At 42.9% G+C, this 22494-nt stretch overlaps 1 protein-coding gene across 3 annotated transcripts in view; it reads left to right on the forward strand.

Moving 5' to 3' along the window:
- ntn2 (netrin 2) overlaps window positions 1–22494 on the forward strand; it is a 44546-nt gene that overhangs the window by 8593 nt on the left and 13459 nt on the right. For all 3 annotated transcript variants that reach the window (XM_085170620.1, XM_085170621.1, XM_085170623.1), the window contains exons 2-3: window positions 4478–5732; window positions 18216–18404. In XM_085170620.1, coding sequence (XP_085026746.1) covers window positions 4682–5732; window positions 18216–18404 — 1240 coding nt within the window. In that variant the 5' untranslated portion in view covers window positions 4478–4681. The remainder of the gene's footprint in view (window positions 1–4477; window positions 5733–18215; window positions 18405–22494) is intronic.

Below are 22494 nucleotides of genomic sequence, written 5' to 3' on the forward strand. Positions count from 1 at the left end.
CCTGGAATGTCTCCGCTGAAACCACCAGACCACCCTGTCATCTTCCTGTTCTTCTCTTCTTCCCTTTCTCTCTCGTCTGTCTTCCTGGATTTCTGCTCCCTCTATTTGTCGCCCACATCTCTTTAATCTAATTTCCTTTCCCATTGCCCCTCATCATCAGCCTTCCTTAATTGGGCTCACTGGTTTAATTTTTAAACCGCTGGATCTGTTCCGACTGCCAAATGGCCTGAGTAATCTTTATGGCGAGGAAAAACATGCTATGCAGGGGGAGTGCGAGGGCTTTCACTCTAAAAGCCCCATATTATTTTCATTCTTTCGTTTCCAAAGGAGTCTATATTACTAATAAGCAAATAATTTAACACTGCCACAACCCAGGATTTGGGATCAAAGCATGTTTGCACATTCAGGATTTTCATTGCCGTTGTGCCACAGAGGAATGTTGTTGTGACAATTTGCCTAATATGCAGTTTGTATTTATCACTGCACTTCGACCAGCTAATCAATTTAAAATTACTTTTTCTTTTTTCTCACTTAAATGATGCCAGTAGGTTTGCAAGCAGGCCAACTTTAATGTGAAATGCAAAAGCGTAGCTATTATAGGAGATCAACATGGGAAGCGATGCATTACCCTCAGGTTAAATGTAACATCTTTACACTCAAATGTAATTAATTAGTGAGCTTGGGCAACGTGGCAGCCAGATTTTCTAACACTTAAACAGAGCCAATATAACTGCTACACTCACTTGAACGAGAGTGGTTTTAATCATCTCATTTAACTCCTGGCAGGAATCATAATGTAAAAATATTGCATGCATGATTTTATTTTCTCCCACAACAATAAGAATATCTCTTTACTGGAACAATGTAAGCAAATCTGCAGGTCTTTTGTTTTCTCTTTAAAAGCTGCAGCCTCTCTTCGCTAACCCAACATTTCTGTGTGGGATTCGTCGTCTTAATCAGAAAGACGGAGACACTGGACTGCAGCTGTTGCTACTTTAACCACATTTAATGAGAGGCTAAATCTTTCCCACTGAGGGGAAGTCGTAGCTTGTTAAACACACGGCCAAAGCTAAAGGCAGATAACTTTTTGCTGAAACAGATTCTTAGTATTTAAAAGGTCAACCTGCTACACCTCAGTGCTGATGTCATAGCAGAGATTAAAAATACCAAAAGGCTGATTTTAGTGGAAGTGAGATAAGTCTCTCGTGCATGCTGGCAACTGTTTCGGAGGACGGACTGAGTGGAATTAAACAGCCGTGTCACTGTACCGTCTCTGTTTAACCTACACTGCCAGACGCGCCTGACAGCACCAGACCCTGCAAGAGTCTCCTGGCAGGCACATGGGCCGCACCATATTTAGTCATCCAAAGTCCAGACACAGACCCGTGCAGTCCTCTACCTTAATCTGTCTCCCCTCCATTGTGCCCTCTCTCAATTTTTATGTCCTTCCCTCAACTCCCTCCCTCCATCTCTGTCACTTTCCCTCTTTCTCCTACTGCTCCCATTCATCTCTGTCCTTGCTTGCCCTCCCTCCAGTCATTTCTGCTTTATCACTGTCGTGCCCCTCACTGTTTCTCTCCTTCCCGTGTCCCTTTCCTTTCTTGCCTACCAAAACTCTTATGTATGATTATGCCATCTATTTTTCTCTCGTCTGCTGTCCACCCACCAACTCTTTCTAAACATGCCCATAAAATCTTCAATCCTGTGATAATTTCTAGACCTTTTTCCTATTTTGTTTCCACTCCTATTTCCTCTCTCCTTCAGAGACTCCCCACAGTTTATTTTCCCAGATGAGCATGCTGCTGATGGAAGCCCGGCCTGGATGCTAATGAGTTGCTAATTCTATCGGCCGCCTCTCTGCGCCCTCCCCACTGAGTGTCAAGCCCACCAGCCTTACCATGACCGGTCTTTTGATGGAGTACGTTTGGTTGATGAACTCCCATCTGTGTAACCACTTTAACCTCCCTGACCGCAGACACATGCAACCTATCTGTGTCCTTATCTATCCTGCCAAGACCTCTTAGTCCAGTCATTAATGAGCAGACCCATCCTCTCAATCCACTGTGCAAGAGGAAATGTGTTGTTTTTATTCTTATGCTGAGGTCTTTAACTTGCCAAGAAGATTATTTCTGAATGTCTGCTTCAGAGCTCAGATGTGTTAGGTTGTATTTCCCTATACTCACATATAGGGAACTTCCCACTATAGCACTTTATACTAAATCCTACAACTTATGCTGTCATGTCCCAAAAGTTTTCTGTAATTTTTCTGAACTTTTTATTTGAAGTAGTGATGCATATATGCAGTAGGTACAGAAGGACAACGGAGTACGATTTGGTATGTTTAAAGAAAGACAAATACACTGTGTTTTGTGGTATAAGGTCATAGTATGTTTTAATTAAAAGTACCTTTAAGGTATTTTGAAAGTGCATCTTTTTACATTGTAATTATGCATTAATGTACTTAAGTTACTGTATTTAAAGGTGGTGATACTTTGTGTCATTCAAAAAGGCTGTATGTTTCAGACCTGAAATTTTTTATTTTTATTTTTTGTCTAGTAAACAAAAGTAAATAACATAAATTTACTTTTAATTTTAACAACATACAATTAATTAACAGCAATGTAAACTTTTACGCATATGGTTAAAATCAATGCTAAACAAATATTAAAGACAAGTCTTCTTAAATCTTTAGTTATAAATGTTAAAACCAAATAGAACAAAAAGACGAGTTGGGGATTTTATTTGATTTAAATCAGGTCTTTAAAATGAAAGACAGATTTAGTTCCTGAAATGCTAATTAGTAAAAAAAATAAACACAACATGCATGTACTACAGTTTGCACCTCAAACTATGTAATTTCACTTTAAGATAGGGGCATTAGGATACTCTATAATACAGCCCACAACCCTTTATAATACTGTGTAGATACTGCATTTCCCTTATGACATTGTATGTTTAAATAGAAAAACTTTAAAATTATCAACAGCATACTTTTCTTCTTTTCTTTAAGAGTGAAAACTGTATCCAATGTTCTCCTGCATGTATCCATAACACACACATACTGAAAATAAAAATCTACATCTAAAAAAAATTACCTGCTTAATGTTGCTAAAATTAACACTGCACAGGTTACACTCTGTAATGCGTGACAGAGATTGATATCAATATTCATCACATTAATTTTTCTAAGCATCTGAACCTTGCTCGAGAATCAGCTGAATGGTGTTTAAGCACAGAAGAGGCATCCTATTTATTAGGACACTTGGGTGTTGTTGTTGTTGTTGTTGTTGTTGTTGTTGTTGTTTTTTGAGGATTTCTATGGACAAAATCCACAAAAATTTACTTTTTTTTTTTTTGATTGGCCACAGATGCAGCTTTTTGTTCTACAACGATGAAAAACGATTCTGTAGTATAAGAATGAGTGTGCGGGTAGAAGGAGGTGGGTGTGATGCATTGTAATTGAATTTAAATGGTTGGGGTACCTTCCCAACCCCTCCGCTGTCACTTTTAAAATTAGGCTCTTCTAGACTTGACATCCAGGGAAGTAAAAAGGGGATTAAGGAAGAAGAAACCTCAGGCCATATACATCTCTTTCTATTGTCTGCTTTCTTTGCTCTGGGGCTTTTTCTCCTTGTGCCCCTCGATCTTTCTCGGGGACCAAGAGGCCTCTCATCAAGCACTGAGCTTATGAAAGAAGCCAACCAGGTACCTGTCTTGACCCATAGATTTAGAAAGGCCTGAAAAGTGTCTCACAGACTCAGTTCTTTTAAAGTGGAGTTCATTTCTCAAATACCCATCACTTTTGGTGAATTTTCTGGTTCAGCGAATAAACACAACGCTGCCTTCTTTGCGGTCAGCACTGTGTCACAATAGCGTTGCAACGGTTGATTTCCTGTAAAATTCCTCAAAAATTAGCAAGTAACTACAGCCTGGTCTTCGTATGTAGAATCCACCCCCTGTCTTTTTTTTTTTTCTTCCTTCTAGGACCAGCGCTTGCAGCAGTGCTTTGACCAGGGTCACACACGGTTCACTGCTCTGCCGCACCACCAGGGATTATGGGGTGACTTCTGCCATGCTGCTCAAGCATGACCAGAAGGCTTGGCCAGTTTTGACCTGAATAGCGTAGGACTCGAGTAGTGAATGAGAGGCCGGCATTGAAATTCAGGATGCAGCTACTTGCAGCCACTTATGTCTCTCTTTAAATGGTCACATTCTCTCTCTCGGGCCCCTCATCTGTCTGATCCTTTGACAGGCTTTCAGTCAATGAAAACATTCACTTGTGGCCGTACAACGTAAAAGATTTTATTTAATTTCCTTTATAAGGGGAAGTATAATTTGGTTTTAAAGATACACAACATTGGGTTTTTTGTTTGCTTGTTTTTTATGCAGTACATCAATGCCACTTTCCATTTTCTATCCTGTTATGGTAAAATATGTCGATGACATTGACCCTTGTGTTTATTTCTCTCTCTTACAGGAAAGGCTCTAGTCAGCCTGAAGCGAAGGGTCACTGAGCTCAGACACTCTTCTTCCACTGACTCACAAATTGCACACTCACGGGGGGGGAGTCACACACTGACACATCAGTGCAACGACGCAGACACTCAGTTTACACACTTGGGCAAACACACATACCCTCATCCTTGCACATAGACATCCAAACACAGGCCCCTTGAGCAGGATGAGGGAACCTTGGAGGTACCTGCTGGGCCTGTGCCTCCTGGCATGCTCAACCTTCACCCACAGTGCCGCTAATCCCTTCGCAGGACAGCAGACTCCTCCAGACCCCTGCTATGATGACACCGGTGCAGCACGCCGGTGTATCCCTGAGTTTATCAATGCTGCCTTCGGCAAGGAGGTGATGGTTTCCAGCGTGTGTGGCCGACCTCCCTCCCGTTCCTGTAGCGTGGTGGAGCGGGGCGACGAGCGGCCTTCTGTACGCACGTGCCAAATCTGTGACGCAGCCGACCCTCGCCGTGCCCACCCGGCTTCCTACCTCACCGACCTCAACTCGGCCCACAACCTCACCTGCTGGCAGTCGGAGAATCTGAACACCTCTCCGTACAATGTGACTCTCACCCTTTCGCTGGGTAAAAAATTTGAGATTACCTACGTCAGCCTGCAGTTTTGTTCACCACGACCCGAGACCCTGGCCATATACAAAAGCATGGACTATGGCAAAAGCTGGATGCCCTACCAGTTCTACTCCTCGCAGTGCCGCCGCATGTACAACCGACCCAACAAAGCAACCATCACCAAGCAGAATGAGCAGGAAGCTCTTTGCACAGATGGTCACACTGACCTTTATCCGCTGTCTGGAGGGCTTATAGCGTTCAGCACTCTGGATGGACGGCCTTCTGGTAAAGATTTTGACAACAGCCCAGTTCTTCAGGACTGGGTCACCGTCACTGATATCCGTGTGGTCTTTAGCCGGCCGCAGATGCCCCGGGAGTTGGTACTAGGGGCTGGAGGCAACACTGGAGGGAGGGATGATGACCCCATGGCAGTGACATCAACACTCCCAACTTATTTCTATGCAGTGGGAGACTTCCAGGTGGGCGGGAGGTGTAAGTGCAACGGCCATGCCTCACGCTGTCTGAAAGACAAGGAAGGTAAACTGGTGTGTGACTGCAAACACAACACGGAGGGACCTGAATGTGACCGCTGCAAGCCCTTTCACTACGACCGACCTTGGCAGAGGGCCAATGCTCGCGAGGCCAATGAATGTCTGCGTAAGTCTCTCTTCTTATCTGTCATCTGTTATGTGCTTTCAACCATGTTTTAGTTTGTCTGCTCTAGATATCTCGTGGATATAATCTGGATATTGCATGGGATCATTACTTCAGGTTGCAGACAATCATAAAGTCTGAATTTGAACAACACTGTGGTGCAAAAATCAGTGCAACAGTGGCTGCATCTAAAGTTCTGATTGCATGTCTTAGCTGAGCAGATGAAAATTAGGAAATGCCTGAAAATTTCAATGTTTGTTTATTTTGTTGCGTCTTTTCACGGCATAGTTATTTTCAGGACGTGAGCTGAACTGAGAGGGCACCAAAAATGATTTTATACAGAAGCAACACAGAGAAAGAGCGAGCTGTAGAAAAGGATAAATATGACTTGGAAGACCCGTGTTTGACTGTCATAAGAGTAATTAATGATGTTGCCAGAACATTATGTTGTTTATACAGGTGAAGAGTTGTGCGCTGACAACTTTGGCAATGTCTCTCAAAACACAAGCCCATACGTTCCTTTCATTTCTCATCAGCCTCTTGCATTTACTGTTCCAGTAGAGAAAAACAGGGCTACTGCACTCAACTACATCCTGAACTTGTCTATTTAAAAAAGAAAAAATTGTTTTGCACAAGCAAGTCTAAACAGTGGATGACAACAGCTCGACTCATTGGCACACGGCTACGGCTAAGACATCCAAGAATGTTATTTGGCAGCGTTTGCCGTCACCTCACGACACACTCAGTAAAAGTCATCCAGACATGCTCTGAAAGCATGCCAAGAAAAATCATGGCAATTTCTGTGGCAATTTTTGTAATGTAAGTGGATTACCTTTGTATAGGATTAGGCCTTTCTATGACACCAATTTTATGGCTGTACAAAGGTCTTGGTTACATGTCACATTAGTGTTTTTGTCAGGATTCATCCTCTAATGTGTGGCTGTTTCTTTGGTGGTTACACACACACACACACACACACACACACACACACACATACATACATACATACATACATACATACATACATACATACATACATACATATATATATATATATATATATATATATATATATATATATATATATATATATATATATATATATATATATATATATATATATATATATATATATATATATAATTATTATTATTATTTACAGGGTTCCTCTGTTGGTGTGAATAGACTTACGTTGAACTCAATTCTGGTCAACTTTGCTTGTCATAAAAATGTGTTAGCGTAGCAAAATAAAACCATATTAGAAACCACTGTCCCTGCTTTAACCTTTATGAAATAAAATTACAGCCAGAGAAGGGGGGGGAGAAACAGGAGCAGAACATTGAAAAACTCAGTATATTTTTCTAACATGTTGTAATTGCCCTGTGAGCTGGCCTGAGTTCATATTTAGCATTGAACAGAGCCAGATCTGTTTAAAGGGGACAGAGAGTGACAGAGCCAGAGAAGCGAGGCCGTTCTAGCCTTAGACTGGACTTAGAACTGACACGGGAGATTTCAACCTTACTTTTGGCTTTTCCTCCTCGACGCCCTCGCTTTCGCGGCTCACAGATGCAGGCACACATAAACCTAACCCCTTTCTGTAACAATATCCTGTCAATCCCTGAGTGATTTCGCCCTCGTACTTTTGCGCACGCCCTCTTTCAAATGTCCCGTAGCCGTTTGTGAAGTGTTACGCCCGCTTTCCGTAGATCTCATCTCTGTGGGATTGATATGTCACTTTTACCCAGAAGTTCTGGCCTAAACAGCCCGGCTCCACCGGCCAACTACGATGACCTAATCCCGGTGTTGATACAGGGCAGTTAAAGGTCTTTGCTAGTCGCACGCTATACCTGATCACACATCCTGATTTGCCAACAAACCAGTCCCAGTTGTCCCAGTTGTCCCTAATTTCACGTTCCACAAGCTTTTTTTTTTCTTTTCTTTTTTTTACAGCCTATTCCACTGGAACCACTTCCAAAATATTCTTAAAGTAGCAGGAGGGCCTTTTAAAGAGGCTCCTCAGTGTATAAATAAAGCCCCTTAAGAAAAAGAAAATGCTGCCGTGCCTTGTCGATTTCTCTGCTTGCTTTTCTTTTTGAGACGTTACACAAACTGATGGGGGGGGGTGTAAGAGTGGTAAGTTACATAGCGGAGGAGTCCCTTAGGTGTCATAAGAGGTCCTGGGGTTGTTTGGGTTTGGAGGGAGAGTCTGAAAGGTCACGATCCTCCGTGCAGGGGTGACGGAGTTAAGCTGATTGGGAGGTGGTTTGTGGGTAATGAGGAATTCAGAGTGGGCAGATTTAGAGCCACATCAAAAGCTGTTTTGCACCCTGCCACTGAAGCCGAGTCGGCTCTTGAGAAATTATGTGCCTCTCGGCTGATTTTTTTTTTTTTTTTTTTTTTTTTTTTACCCTTTCAAGTTCCTTTTAAACGTTGTGCAAGGTTTTGGTCTTATCGGTCTTGACTTAAATCTTAACATGCACAACGTGAACATCGCCTCCAACAGAACTTGGGTTTTGCTAAATGTTCGACATGCCCCGCACCAGGATTTCTGTCTGTGCTCTTGGCAAACTCGCATAGCGTCTCCAGACACAAGCCATGCGCACACACGCCCATCTGCCGCCTCCCTCTCTATGAATCCTGCCTCGAGACATTGGTTTACAAATCCCTGCTGTAGTAGTCGGAGAGGGCAGCCTCGTAAAGGATTGTGTCTGTTTGTATTGAGGGAGACATGATGGAAAAATCTGTGATTTATCTGCTCGGCGTCCGAGCCATAGGAGAGAATAAGGAAACAGATGGATAAGAGCTATTTGGTTAGTGGTTGTGATGGAGTGTGGGCTTTTCTGCTGGCGTGGCCGGTCTCGTAATGTAAATACTTTATGTTAACTTAAAAATATGAGACACTAGATCATGCCATAAATTGAATCTGCCAAAGTCGCACCGTAAGATGAAGAGCCCTCTTGTGGAGTCAACGACAATGTGGCATCCTGAGTAGATGATAATTTATGGTCTCGTAGCTCTCTGCTCTTGGCTGTGTCCACAGCCGTCTCAGCCCTGTTTGGCTGCAACAACAAGCTGCTCTATTCTCTAGCCCTTCCTCTCCCTCATTTGTACTCAACCTGCAGGAAGTCCAGAGCACTGCTGGGACGCTGCGAGCTCGGGGCCAGACACCATCCATTCCCCAGTGGCCCACCGAGCCAGATCTGCTTCCAGTGTTGAGCCAGGCGCGCTGGTATGCATTAAACAGGGAAGTCATTTAAAGACTGATTGAACTGCTGTTTCGTCTGATTTGCCAGAAATGCAGGTGAGCTGCGGTTAGCAGCGAAAGCCGAGTGTTTCTGCTCTGCTGACGTCTTTGGGCGTGGTGTTGAATGTTTTGAGTAGGAAATTTGACACACTGGGTCCACGGAGGGAATGAATGATATGGTATTCTTCTTTTTTTCTGCACAAGAGGGTTTAATTTTGAAATTAAACAACCAATCAGTCAAAGACCTTTTCACTGTAGACTCTCGTTATACCTCAGGCCATGTCATCACCTGAAGGAAATCCCACAAATTAGTTATTACCTCTGAAAAAAGTTATTAGCTGTTATATAATACGTAGATGCTATTAGATCATGTCTGCTTGACTAATGAAACAGTGGTCTTATTAAAATGTGACTTTTACAGCGGAAGAGGAAGGAGAAGCAGAACGAACAGATTTTTGCGAGTCTTGTCACAAACCCTCTCAAGCTTTTCGGGGAGCTTGTGGCTTTTTGTGGGCTCAGCTTATGTTTTTTGGAAACTATTAGCTGGAATTAGGGGGACATTGACAGATGGGTTTCTTAGGGAGAGCAGTGTGATCCAGCAGTGGTGTCAAAGCAAGAGGCCGGCCAGCAACACATGCTCAGAACCATTACTCTGATGAAGCTTTCCGAGCTGGAAACTCTGAAAGACCACAGAAGCGCAAATTCGCCGCTTTTTTTTATATCTCTTTTTCCACCTTTTCATTTCTCTCACTGACAAGGGGCAGATGGTTATTCAATCCTTATTAGAATTTCAAAATAGGCCTCCATCCTTTCACAGCACCCCTCCTCCTCCTCCTCTGCCTTCACCTCCGCCAAGGCCAAGCAGAGGTCAGGCCCGCGTTCCAGTCATGGAGCAGATTCATCAAGACACTTTTTAGAAACTTACTTGTTAGAAATGACCTCATTCTTAAACATCCCACACATGAAAGCATGGCACAGTATGCGTGAAGATGCATCAGCGACTGATTTCACAGATGAGCAACATTTGTGTGCTTTTATTTTGAAATGAAAAGCTAACATCACCAGAGCACTTGGTACCCTAAAATGGTACAACATGGTCAGCTGAACTTTTTTTTAAAAAATTCTTATTATTTTAATCTGACTATAGAGGCCATTATGAAATGAATCTTAGTAAGATGCTAAATATAGATGGCTAAGGATGTATGTTTGTTCCATTTTCCTAATTTCACTAAGTGACCTCCGCTGCCTTTGCCATGGAGGCAAATGGGGAAACGACGCTTCAGTTACTTTTGTTTGTATGTGTGCTTGTTGAGGGGACGTGGGGGTTGGTGAGCAAAGGAAAGTGATTTTTTTTTTTTTTTAAAGAAACCTCCTGTGCTTTCAAATAATTACACAGCCGCAGAATGTTGTTTTTAAAATCATGCCTCTGGGGTAGTTAGCGTGAGACACGAGAGTTATGGTATGGCGAGGCCAACAAACATAACATTAGGCCTCTGAATTTTGTTTTGGTGGGGTGCGCGCGCTTTAAGAATTTGAAGCAGGCCCTTTAGGACAGCAGGATTTGGTCACTTTGACTGTAAGCTTTGCTCTTTGCTTTTATTCCCTCTGTCAGTATTGCAGCTTTGGTTCGTGGCCAACCCACAAGGGACTGATGCAGTTCTCATTCGGCAAAGCCACCCATAAAGGCTTCCTGGCAAGAATGAAGCGTGGTTAAACAAACGTTCAGGACAGCAAAGTGTCAAATAACAGCGCTTAATGTCAGCCGGTTTAAAATGCTGGATGCTCCGCGGCTGCCCGAGGCCAAGGGAGTGCACGTTAGTGTGCGTATGAATCTCCTCGCGTCTGTGCATGTGTGAGAGCCACATGTAATCTGGAAGTGTGATGTAGCATTTCATCCCGGTGCCAAAGCAAACTGGTGGAGCTGCAGTGTGTGTGCCCAACCTGCTTTCCCAGGCCCACATCAACTCTCTCCCACAGATGGTAGCAATCACCTCCTGAGGTGCCCTTCACCTCCAGCGTTGTCTTTGCTCTCTGTCCTCGTTGTAGCACACTCTTCAGTGTTCCCTCTTCTGCCTGGACAAACTCACGCCTGCTGTTTTGTATTTCATCTATTTCGCCTCACTGATATCAGCCTCCTCCTTCTATCGCTGAATTCGTCATTTCGTAATGTTTTTCCTCTTCATATGTTGTTGCAAGTGTTTGTGTTCTCTTGCCTGGAAAAAGAAGAAGAAAGAAGTAGTATTTTGGCTGCCAGCCGGTATTGCTGGTGGCAACAAGTTTCAGAGGGTATTAAAAGAAAGTATGTTTTAGTATGAGCTCCCTTTTAACAGGTTTTCATTCATGTCTATACCTGACTCAGACGGTGGGGAAAAAGACTGATCTAAGCAATCAGTCGCTGGCATCGTTTGCATTTTGTGTACTGCATTTGAAGTGAAGTCAGAAGAAGACTGCATCCATCTCCACTGATGGACGTTCAGCCCATGAATACATCTTACAGACCGGATCTGTAAGTCAGCCTACCTCTGCTTCTCACTGCTGATTTAAACATCACCTTTACGACTCCAAAGCTGCTTCAAATGTTCAGCTATTATTGGGGTTTGAGCCACGGTTCTCCACCATTTCTGCTATCATCTCTGGCCAAGGTGGTGAATTTTCACAGTATGTTCCATCTGTCACTTTCTATTTCTATTTCTAACCCAAACAGGGCATCTCGTGCAATGCCCAGAGGCTACATCATGCATGTGTGTGCCAAGAGTCAAGGCAAAAAGTAAAAACTGCTGCACTTTACCTTGGTTCTTACTGATTCTCCATGATGATTTGATTGCACAACATCCTCTGCTGCTTCTCCTGATTGCATCTTATTGACTGTGACAAGGAAAAAAAGAGCAAGTAAGAGACGGAAAGCAAAGGCAGCGGCAGGACAGAGATAACGATGTAGGGATGTGAAGTGGACCAGTGAGGGGAAACAGAGCTAAGGACTCAAATCTCCACTGACACCAGGCCCCCAATCTGGCAACCCTCCAGACTAATCTTGTTAAAATCTCTCCCTGCCTGATGCCATCCAGAGAGAGAAAGTGGAGATACAGGAAAAAGGTGGACGAGAGCGAGGGCCAAGGCAGGAAACGAGCAAAGGAGAGACGAGCGACCAGCATTTGAGATGGGGTCTCAAGAAGGGGTGGCAGAGGTATTAAGGGGACTCTTAAGTTCAAAAAGGCTCCTGAGAGCTTGCTCTTAAGCCAGCAGCGTGAGGCTAACCACAGAACCCATCAGAGGGAGGGGAAGTCTGAGACATGGTATCATATCTGAAATTGAAAGATGTCTGTGTGTGTGTGTGGGGGGGACAAATGGAGTTAATGTGGCTTTGTTACAGAGGCAGAAGCTCTTGCATACTGTACCGAGTGTGTAATGCACCCAGCCGGGTTTCCTGTTAGTCCTCAGCTCTGACTCTTTAAGTCATTGTCTCAGCTTGATGTCCACAGCTCATTAGAGTCTACAGATCCAGCAGAGCTTACATCTGCTTATGACTTTTATTCTTTTTTACCCTCAGTCCATATTATTTTGTGGGCAGTTATTACCTCTTGAGGCACTTATCACTGGTGTGTGTGTGTGTGTGTCCACACTGTACACTGGCTTGGCTATAATAAGGAGCTAATTAACCGGGTGTTCCCCTTGGTGCCCTGAGCAGGTGGCTGGAGCAGCCAGGTGGAACTCGGCCCAAACACACACACATACGCATTGGCATACACATATACACACACATGATGGCAGCAGCCCATATAGCAGAGCCTGCTTGGCCAGGCGAAGAGAGCACCCAAGGGGGGCTGCTGCAAGCAAGTCTGGACTGTGGCATGGGCCAAGAGGTGAAAGGTGGTTGGTGTGAGCGCAATCCAATTTTCAAGGACCAATTTTAGCCATGGGATTTGTGTTTCGCACAGGCATCCAAAATCAATTGGCTGTGCTCACTGTATACGTACGGCTTGGCTTTTGTTCGGCCTGAAGGAAAATCGAGGTTAGATTTATCCCGAACATATGGAGTGGATGCAAGAGGGGTGGTGCACTCACAAACACGCTCGCATTTTTGTTGTTGTTGTTGTTGAGCAGAGTCTTTAATGGCCAATTTGTCATTCGTACTTGACGAGTCAACGCACGAACCTCTTCGGAGCACATTTCCTTGTAGAGGCATCTCAACACAATAGCCTAAATCAAGTGGTGTGGTGTGTGTTTAATTTTTTTTTTCCTCTCTATCTCGAAATATTTCCTCTTGTTTTGAAAAACACAGATCACCTAAGATGACGAACTGTGTAGGGGGAAGGTACCGGGTCGAAACAAGAACCGCAGATGAAAATTTTGCACTTGGCACCGTTCGGTTTGATGACAGTGTGGTGAAACAATTCATTGCTCTAAAATTTTCCAAAGGGTTCTCCTCCTCCCTCCCTCCCTTTATTTTGGTCTCCGCATCCCTCCGTTTGCCAAGCCTGTAGCCTGTGTTTGTTATTTCATTTCCACGACAACACGAGAAACCAGCTTTACGCATCCTCGAATTGGACACTGACCCACGGAGGAAAATCGTTCACTTTGGGGGGGCGATCACAGACTCTTTGCTGACTTTGCCGCCACCCACAGAAGTCCTCCCCCATACTGAAATGACTTTTTTCCCCCCCTTCCTCCTTTAGATAAAAATGAGTCTTTATGCACAGCACTACTACGGAAGCTTTGATGTGTTAATGAATTGAAAAATGGTCTTCAACAGAGTTCAGTTATCCCCGCTGAGCCTAATTTGGTTGAGAGGGTGTGCAGTGGTGGTGATGGTAGGGGGTGGTATTTTGGTGGGAGGTGGAGGGTGTGTGTATGTGTGTGTGTGTGCGTGCATAGGCACTTCAAAACAAACCCATAAACATTCCAGGATCTTTGGGGCAGCTGTAGCTCTGAGTTAACAGCACGCAGGGTGTGAAGTGCAAGAAAAAACCACATGCAGGTAGCATAGAAACACCTACTTGCTTTTATTTTTTTTTGTGCTGATTTTCTGGGATTTGTTCATTTTTCTCCTGCACTTTTTTTCTGCATCCATCCCCATTTGCGTCGTTCTTTCACTGTCAGATACTAAACTTTTTCCAATTCTTTCTTCTTGTGACAAAATGTCTGGATGTCGTTAAATCCTTTGCAGCTACACGTGCTAAATCATTTAAAGGTTAAATTCTGGAGCTTTCTTTTACATTCTCCACACTTAAGCGTGTCCAAGCTCAGTCCGGTCTTTGTTGGCCGATCTTATTGCACAGCTGTAAATCTAGAGGATGCCATAAGAGGTCCGCTGGTACTTCAGCTGGGCAGAAAACGCGATCCATCGCTTTCATGTTCTGCTACAAGGTGTTAATGGTCACAAGTGCTCACAGCTGTGTGTGTGTCTGAGATGCTTGATCACAATCACAGACCCCTACCTCCATGCCCCCACCCGCTTTCCACCTCTGCAGCCCCAGCCACTCAGTGTGACGTGTGTTCTTTGTCACATTTCCCTTAGAAGAAGTTGGACAGGCTGTTTAGATCTTCACATGCACATACACACACATGCAGGGAGTCTCTCACCAGTAGATGTATATTGTTTTTCCCACTCAAACCTGGGACCAACCATCTCTCCATCTAAGAGCAGACTAAGGGTTAAAAGGCTTTGAACTCATTTTTCAAACTTTGTTCAGGATTAAATTGCCCCGCTCCCCTAACACTGCCTTCATATTCCATTTTGGATAATTCTCCAGGGTCGAGAATTAATTCTGATCTTGGACTCTCCCGAGTATGAAAGCACAGCAAATAAATCCAGCAGGGTCTCTACACAAACAGCGCTGCCTTGATATGAATTTATACATAAAACAGTATTTTCATTAGCTCGAGGATTCCATACAAATTGGGCAACATAATAACCAGATGGAATTGGGAAACAGTCTGGGAATGTGCTCCCCTTTTTCTTCCAGGGCCTGCAAGTGGGTGGGTCAGGGGGGGACTTGGCCTCTTTCCCAACCAGGTGCCAGGCTTTCCTTTGAGTGTGGACAGCGATATGTATTGCTCACCGCATGCGGGGTACTTATTGCTTAACATTTGTGCTTGAGGGATTCTCCTCCAGTGAAATTGTCCTTTAAGTGATTGCAAAAAACTCAGATCATTGAACTTAATAGAACTGGAGAACTGACCTTGGCTAGAGCAGAGAAATGAAAATCATCTGTAAATTATTGGGAAATATGTCTTAAAGGTCACACATTATACCATTATCATTATAAGTTCATCTAAGTCTCATATCTCTCAAGAATGTGCATGTCAAGTGTCAGCTTAAAATACAAAATGGATTTCTTATCCTGCAATGGTTGTACAAACACGGTCTTTGCTGTGTTTTATAAAGTTTCCCTTAAATAAAATAAGCTGCCACTGCCAAGGCCCCTATCTGGAACAGCGCTGTGCCTTCTCCTGCCATTGCAATAGATATCTCAGAACAGGAAAAGTAAAGCAAAAGAACTTTGGTTACCCGCCATAAGCCCAGATCCTGTAAGTATAGACTTACCCACTGTCTTGTAACAAAACTCCAGAATTCAGCCACACGTCTGAACCAGAACTGGACCCAGAGCAAGGAAAGAGTCTTACAGAATGAAATACTGCACTAAATTTTCACATAATAGAGTTACCATTTTTTAAAATCACTTGCATTATGGCTATTTATTTTCCACTTATGTACAATCGGGCTAACTGAGTTCAGCCCGCACTACAGGACATGAAGAGACATGAAAATACCCACTTGTTGTGTAGCAGTCTCAGTATTAAAGTCATTTTTTGCTGGCCTTTTGTATTCTAACACAACGCTGGTGAGTAGGCGTATATACTCAGGTCGTGAAAATAGTAGCCAGATTAGCTGTGCAACATGCTAACACTGAGTGTTTTCCGATCAGGCAAGAGCGGGTAAAATGTACTGCATTCATTCAACACTAAACATTAGTTTGATTGTAGTATTTTTCAGATGTATAGCTAAGAGCTTTACAGAGCTACAGGCTCAAACCAAAAAATAAAGAAGTAAAGGGTCATGGAGTGGAGTGGAGTGGAGTTTGGGGGGGGGGGGGGGGGGGCTTGGTTGAAGATGAGGACTGTGTAGTTGTGACATAACAACGTTATGGAAGGCCCTTATAAGTCGTTTTTAAGGTAGTTTCTGAACACAGTTTGCGTGAATCTCTATTTTCTAAATCATTTATAGTCCACCTTTACATATTTGTAATGAAATGGGTACTGAGATCTCATTTTCTACGAAATTTGAACTTTTAAACTTAAACTTATTTTGTTACGTGTTCTACAACTGGTTTCTTATTTTGTCAGTAGGAAACTTAATTACTGAAAAGATTTATATAATTGATAAGAAAAAAATTGATATTTCACAAATCTTTGGAACAGCATTGCTGTTTTAAAGGAGTGACAGAGTCATTTAAAAGATGATCAATTATTAAGTGGTCTTTATATAAACACTAAAAACTTATAAAAGCGTGGGTTTAATACATAGAACATAAAAGTGACGTTGGACAAAATTTTATTCAGTAGTAGTAGTGATGATGATGATAATAATAAACTTCTTGTTTTCATTACTCATTATGGCACTTAATTACTTAATTTTCTTATTTATTTTACTGTTTTGTTTCTGTGTACAATGTATTTGTACATACTGTCTGTGAAAAGCTCTTACAAACGTTTATTTACTTACTCAACACAAAGGTGTAAAGGTACCATGTTGTGGTTACAGGTGTTACAGGTGTGTTATGTACCATTTTTATGCTCTTTAATTCATACACGGCCGTAGTACCTTAGTAGCTCGGCTTTTTGCCTAGCAACTTCAGAGTGGTGACGTGTCCTCATGAAGTGACTGCACCTGGGCAAGAAATAGCTCTACAAACAAACAAGATATAATGTGTTAATTAGTGAGGGCTGGCAGATTTAGTTGCCTCCGGTCAGAGCCAGGCTAGGTGTTTGGCCCTCGTAAGAGGCTGTTCTCGCTAGCTTCATGTTTATCCATCTGGCATGAGGATGGTGTCAAACTTGTAGCCCTGCAAATATGATCATGTTTACACAGAGTGAGTGGGTAAGACAGAAAATATACATTTCACATGTTTCTGTAACTGGCCCCTCTGCGCCTTACCCTCACCCAGGGTGTTTTAACTTGCTACATCCTTTTTGTTTTATTCTAAACATTTATTGTGTAGTGAAATCTATTTCCTTGAAGCCTCTCCAGTTTGACTAAAGTTAATGAATATCACTTTCTGTTGTGATCCTCTAATACTTCTGCTTTGCCACAACTGTTGACATTTTCACTCAAACAGCTCTGCTGTTGTTTACCGCTTTTCAAATGTATCTGCAGATAACTTTGAGCTAAAGCTAAGCTCAGCGACAGTTGACTTTGAAGCCACGGCCAAGTCTTCAGGTTCCAGGTCTGACTTTGATTTAACCAGCAGAAGTTCTGGATCAAAGTCTTACACAAGCAAGAAGTGTGGGTTTCTCATTAGGCTTCTCAAATGCAAAACCCCCATGTTTAGATAATGAAAAGAGTTTATCAATAATGTCAGAGTTGGTGAACGCAGTTTTATGCTGAGGATTCAACGGAAAGGACTTGTGAGCAAAAGAGACATTAAGGAACCAGCTGGATTTCAAGGGTAACTGGGAGAGCTATAACCACCCCTCACATGTCCCATATATCCTGCTTGCCTCATTTAGAAGACAGCTAGCTCGAGCCCATTCCTATATCTGAATTCTCGCTTTTAATAGATCTAAGAAGTCTTTACTCATCAGTGATTCATGAAATTAATGTCTCTCTTTCCAGTGATTAATAACTAATGGGCTGAGAGAAGCCGAATTCATTAATTATGAAATGGAGAAAATGAGCTCTGCAAATATCACTTTTGATTGATGAGTTCTGGAATAGCAGCCAAGCCCACAGACGCAGCGTAGATTATAAACCACTCATTATTATTATTATTATTATTATTATTATTATTATTATTATTATTATTACACTGCCTTACTGGAAAATCTTTCCCAGCTCTTTTGTGATACACATACCCCACCAGTAAGGATATATTTTACTGCTGAGCGTGCTCCATGTGAACATTTGAGCCTGCTAAATTTATGTTTGAACCCTAAGATAAATACTGAGAAGTTATTGTAAACTTTCGCATCTATCCTCCTCACCCTTGCCAATACCATAACGGCTTTGCTCTTTCCCTCCGCAGCATGCAACTGCAACCTCCACGCCCGCCGGTGTCGATTCAACATGGAGTTGTACAAGTTGTCAGGGAGGAAAAGTGGCGGGGTGTGCATGAATTGCCGCCATAATACCGCAGGACGCCACTGCCACTACTGCAAGGAGGGCTTCTACAGGGACATGGCCAGACCAATCACCCACAGGCGAGCCTGCAAAGGTGAGAATCTAACAAGAAGTAACAGTAGTGTTTATGAAGAACTTTATTACTAATTTTCAGGCGTGGCTTTCAAGATACTCTGCTTTTTTTTTTTTTTTTTTTGGTCTGTGCTATTTGCTGCATGAGCTCATTCCTCCTCTATACTTCTATTAGGCTTCAGTCAAGCATACTGCAGAACTGTAGCACTCATTCATTTATCCTTGATTATGATCAGAGCTCGCTCTTCATCTGCTGTCAGAAATATAACACACAAGTGGTTTCCTGGGAAAGAATTACCAACCACAAGTCACGAGCAAGGATCGCTTCGCGTCACGTCAGTCATTAATAGAGTAGAAAATGTTTGTTTATAGATATATGTGATTATATGAAAATGTCCCAGATGATTACTACTTTAAATGTAGTTTAGCTTTTTCTTTGGTGCTACTTGGTGCTAAATGTTTACAAAATGTTCAAACAAACACTGATTGAGCCAGTCTATGTGTTTGAGAAAGGGGAGAAGTAGTAATATTTTATGAGTGGAAACATATGTTGTCATGGCAACTCTTACTATATATGTGTGTGTATATATATATATATATATATATATATATATATATATATATATATATATATATTTATTTTTTTATTTTTTTTAAAAATCAGCATGTCTGATTTGCCATACCATAGCAGAGAGAAATGATTTGATACTATGCCTGGAGTCTTTCTGGCCACCCCACCGAATGTTTCCCCCCTTGCCCACACACCACATAATATTTTCATGTAACCAATGCATTTCTCATGGAAAATTGATTTCATTATTTCACATTTGCAGTGATATTTTTCAGCCCCATATTATGCTGGAAATATTGCAAAAATAACACTTGTTTTCTGTATTTGATGTTCGAGAAAATACTCAAATAAATAAGAGTGTTTTGTAGCCGTATGATCCAGATGAAGGTTTGAAAAAAAAATCACTTCCAGAACATAAAAAACGGCACTAGTGAAAGCTGCCAACACTCATAGCCATGAAGATCTCCTGGCTGAAATTTCACGGTGGGAATCTCTCACTGGCTTCTCGTCAGTTTTCCTTCTGCAGCCTGTAATATAACACCGAGAGGTTAGAAATGGCATGATATCAGGCCGCAGTTGCCCGTGGTAGTTGCAATGAGATGTTGAGCCATTCATCATGTAATGGCTAACAAAAATTACAAAAAAAAACCCCTCCACAGCGACTTGGTCACATACCTTAAAACTCAAGTCATTTGACCTGTTAATGCACTGAAACAATAACAGAAAGGGATCTGCTGCACCCCTGACAACAGATCCGCTCTGAGATGTGCGTCCCTATGTGCAAATAGTTCTCTCATCTTTCATTTCCTGCAGTACCTGGAAGCATAATGTTTTCACACACATGCAGGCCCCTTGACACTACAGTTTCTCCGCGATCCGAGTCAAGTGATCAGGTTATAAACAGTTTAACACCCTCCTTTCCAAAAGCTCCAGATGTGACAGAATCCAAGCTTACATTTATAAAGCTGAGGGGGCCAGCTCCATGATTGATCCACAGCCTTCTAGGAGATGTCATTTTCTTTTGCTCTCTTTTTCTTCATCTCTGTCTTGCCAGATGGTTTACAACCAGGACCTCTGATTGCACCCTGACTTATGACTTCTCTCACTCTGCCTTTCTACAAACCCATTAAACCTTTGTCTTCCTCTTATTCTCATACCAGCATCCATGATTTTCTTTCCAGCCCTTTGCTTTCCATGTCCTTTCTGCCTGTGACCCGGTCACGACAGAGGTCAGGGGTGTGGTATTGTTGAAGGGGGTGCGTGTCATGTCGTCATGTCTGAAATGGAGTTACTGCAATAAAATACAGGTGTGTTCAGAGGAGGAGGCGGGAATAGAGGGAGGCTGGTTGGGTGGTACAGAATCTAGAAGGGGTTGTATCTGTTACTGATCAAACTTGTCCAGGTCTAGTTGTCTGTTCACAGTGTGAGGCGTATTTGAAGGACTCTAAACACAAAACCAGGATTCCTGAAGTAACGTGGATATTTTAAGTCCGCAAATCTGAAAGCTACTTTCCATGACAGCAGACAAAGGCTGTCTTCCATGTGTCCTCACCCCCAACTGCTCGCAGCGGATGGCTGCCCAGCCGTGAGCCTGGTTGTTCTGGAAGTTTCTTCTAGTTAAAAGGGAGTTTTTTCTTCCCGCGGTGTGCTAGCTCATAGGGGATCATCTGATTGGTTGGGGTTTAAGTATTAAATGCCTTGATGTGACTGTTTTTGTGATTTGGCGCTACATAAATAAAACTGAAGTGAACAAAGTGCAGTCACCACAAGTTGAGTAACACAGTCACTTAAAATCACTTGAATCGCTTAAAACAAGCAGACGCCTGACAAAGGGACTGCAAATCCCAATGCAGCGCCTGTCACATCTGCAGTCAGATGGGCTTGAAAAGCCATCAACATCTGAGGACATTTTTACAGCTTTCTAACTGGCTCTAGCCTCTGCACATAAAACCTCAGAAAAACAGTTTGAGGAAGGAAGGCTGGGGGTTAGACTGACACGACCAAACCCCCGTCTCCATCCTGCCTGCCCCTGACAGCTCGTTCAGATCTGGCCGTTACTGGTTATTTACTGAACAATGTGAACACTGACAGTAACCTCTGAACTCCAAACAGTCCGAGTCTCAATTAGAAGGGAAGCGAGGGGGTCGCTGTGCATCATTCGCAGTTTGTTTATACTGACCAGCCCTGTCAATGTTAAGTGATCAGTGCAGAGACAATAGCTTGTAAAACTTCTTGCCTTTGTCACATGTCTCTGCAGGAACAACTTGGGATTATGACATGGGTCATCTCACATGTGCTTTTCCTTTGGTCTGAAAGCGTTTTTCATTACTTGAAAAACTGTAAAAGTTGACGGACCAATGCACTACATCATTTGAGTTTTATTGAGAATGCAAACTTCAGGAAAATCCCAAATAGTTCCTAGCCAGAAGCAAAAGAAACTCTGGCTCTAAATGAAGGTGGAGGTTGCTGGCACAGCCTAAATAGGTGTCTGGTGACCCCCGGCACCCGATTAGTCCTGCATCACACCCTGCCACATGCTTAACGTTCTTGTCCTTAGTTCAGTCGCACTTTACCAAGTGCCTTCAAAGCTCAAGTTTCCCATTGGAGTCTGCGTGACTCAAATAATGGGGATTTTGCACTCATGATAAAGCATCAGATTTACATCTCGGCTTCAAACAGTGTGCAGCCACTTTGACACCTGTAGACTTCATTGGCCTTGCCAGAAAAGGCAGACACGATTCTAAAGATCTGAGCTGAGCTAATCTCCCCACACCCTGCCGTCATGCAGACACTCTTGGGTCAGTTTCAGCCATTTAAATGCTCGCTTTGCCGATCCAACAGGTGGTAGGGTCCTCTCCTTTGTTGTAGCGACTTAAAAAAAATCGCCGGGCGCAAATAAACACATTAACAGTTTCGTCAGGTGGTGGAAAGAAACCGTGGCATGTTAGCAGCTGCCTTTCCCTGGCAAGCTCTGTAGAAGTCTGTTGGATTACAGGGTTTTTCCCTTGTATGAAATATTGGTCCTTCTTGCCTTTTCTTGATAAGCCTGGACAATTACAACTATTGTGTTACAGCTGAGGCCCTTGCAAGTTTGCTTTTGCCATTTTTTCGTTAGTCTGAGAGTATTTTTCCAAAGTGTCAGGCTGAAAACAAAGGGGGAAAAGGCAGAGTTTTCCTACTGGGTTTCATGGCTTATTGTGTTTTTGCTCTCACACTTCCTGTGTTCTTGTAAGCTTTTGTCAAATGGCTTCAACCAACACTCTATGCCTCATATAATTAACTGCTCTTCATACTCCCAAAAAAACTAATGAGTTAAAGTGGCTTAAATAAATCACCTAGAAAAGCAAACCTCAAAAGTCTTGCCAAAGTGAGGTGACCGGAGCATTGCCTGTTGGTGTTGGCATTTGGTGGGCATCCACGGAACTTTTGGGAAGTGATGAAACAGCAGAGCGTGTGTTACCAGGCAGGCAGGCACTAGACTGCACGCAGCATTCAGGAAAGAGGAAACGAGCATTTGGTCATCTCCTGCTGAAACTGATGC

This window comes from Neolamprologus multifasciatus, chromosome 8, assembly GCF_963576455.1.
Source record: "Neolamprologus multifasciatus chromosome 8, fNeoMul1.2, whole genome shotgun sequence".
Taxonomy (NCBI): domain Eukaryota; kingdom Metazoa; phylum Chordata; class Actinopteri; order Cichliformes; family Cichlidae; genus Neolamprologus; species Neolamprologus multifasciatus.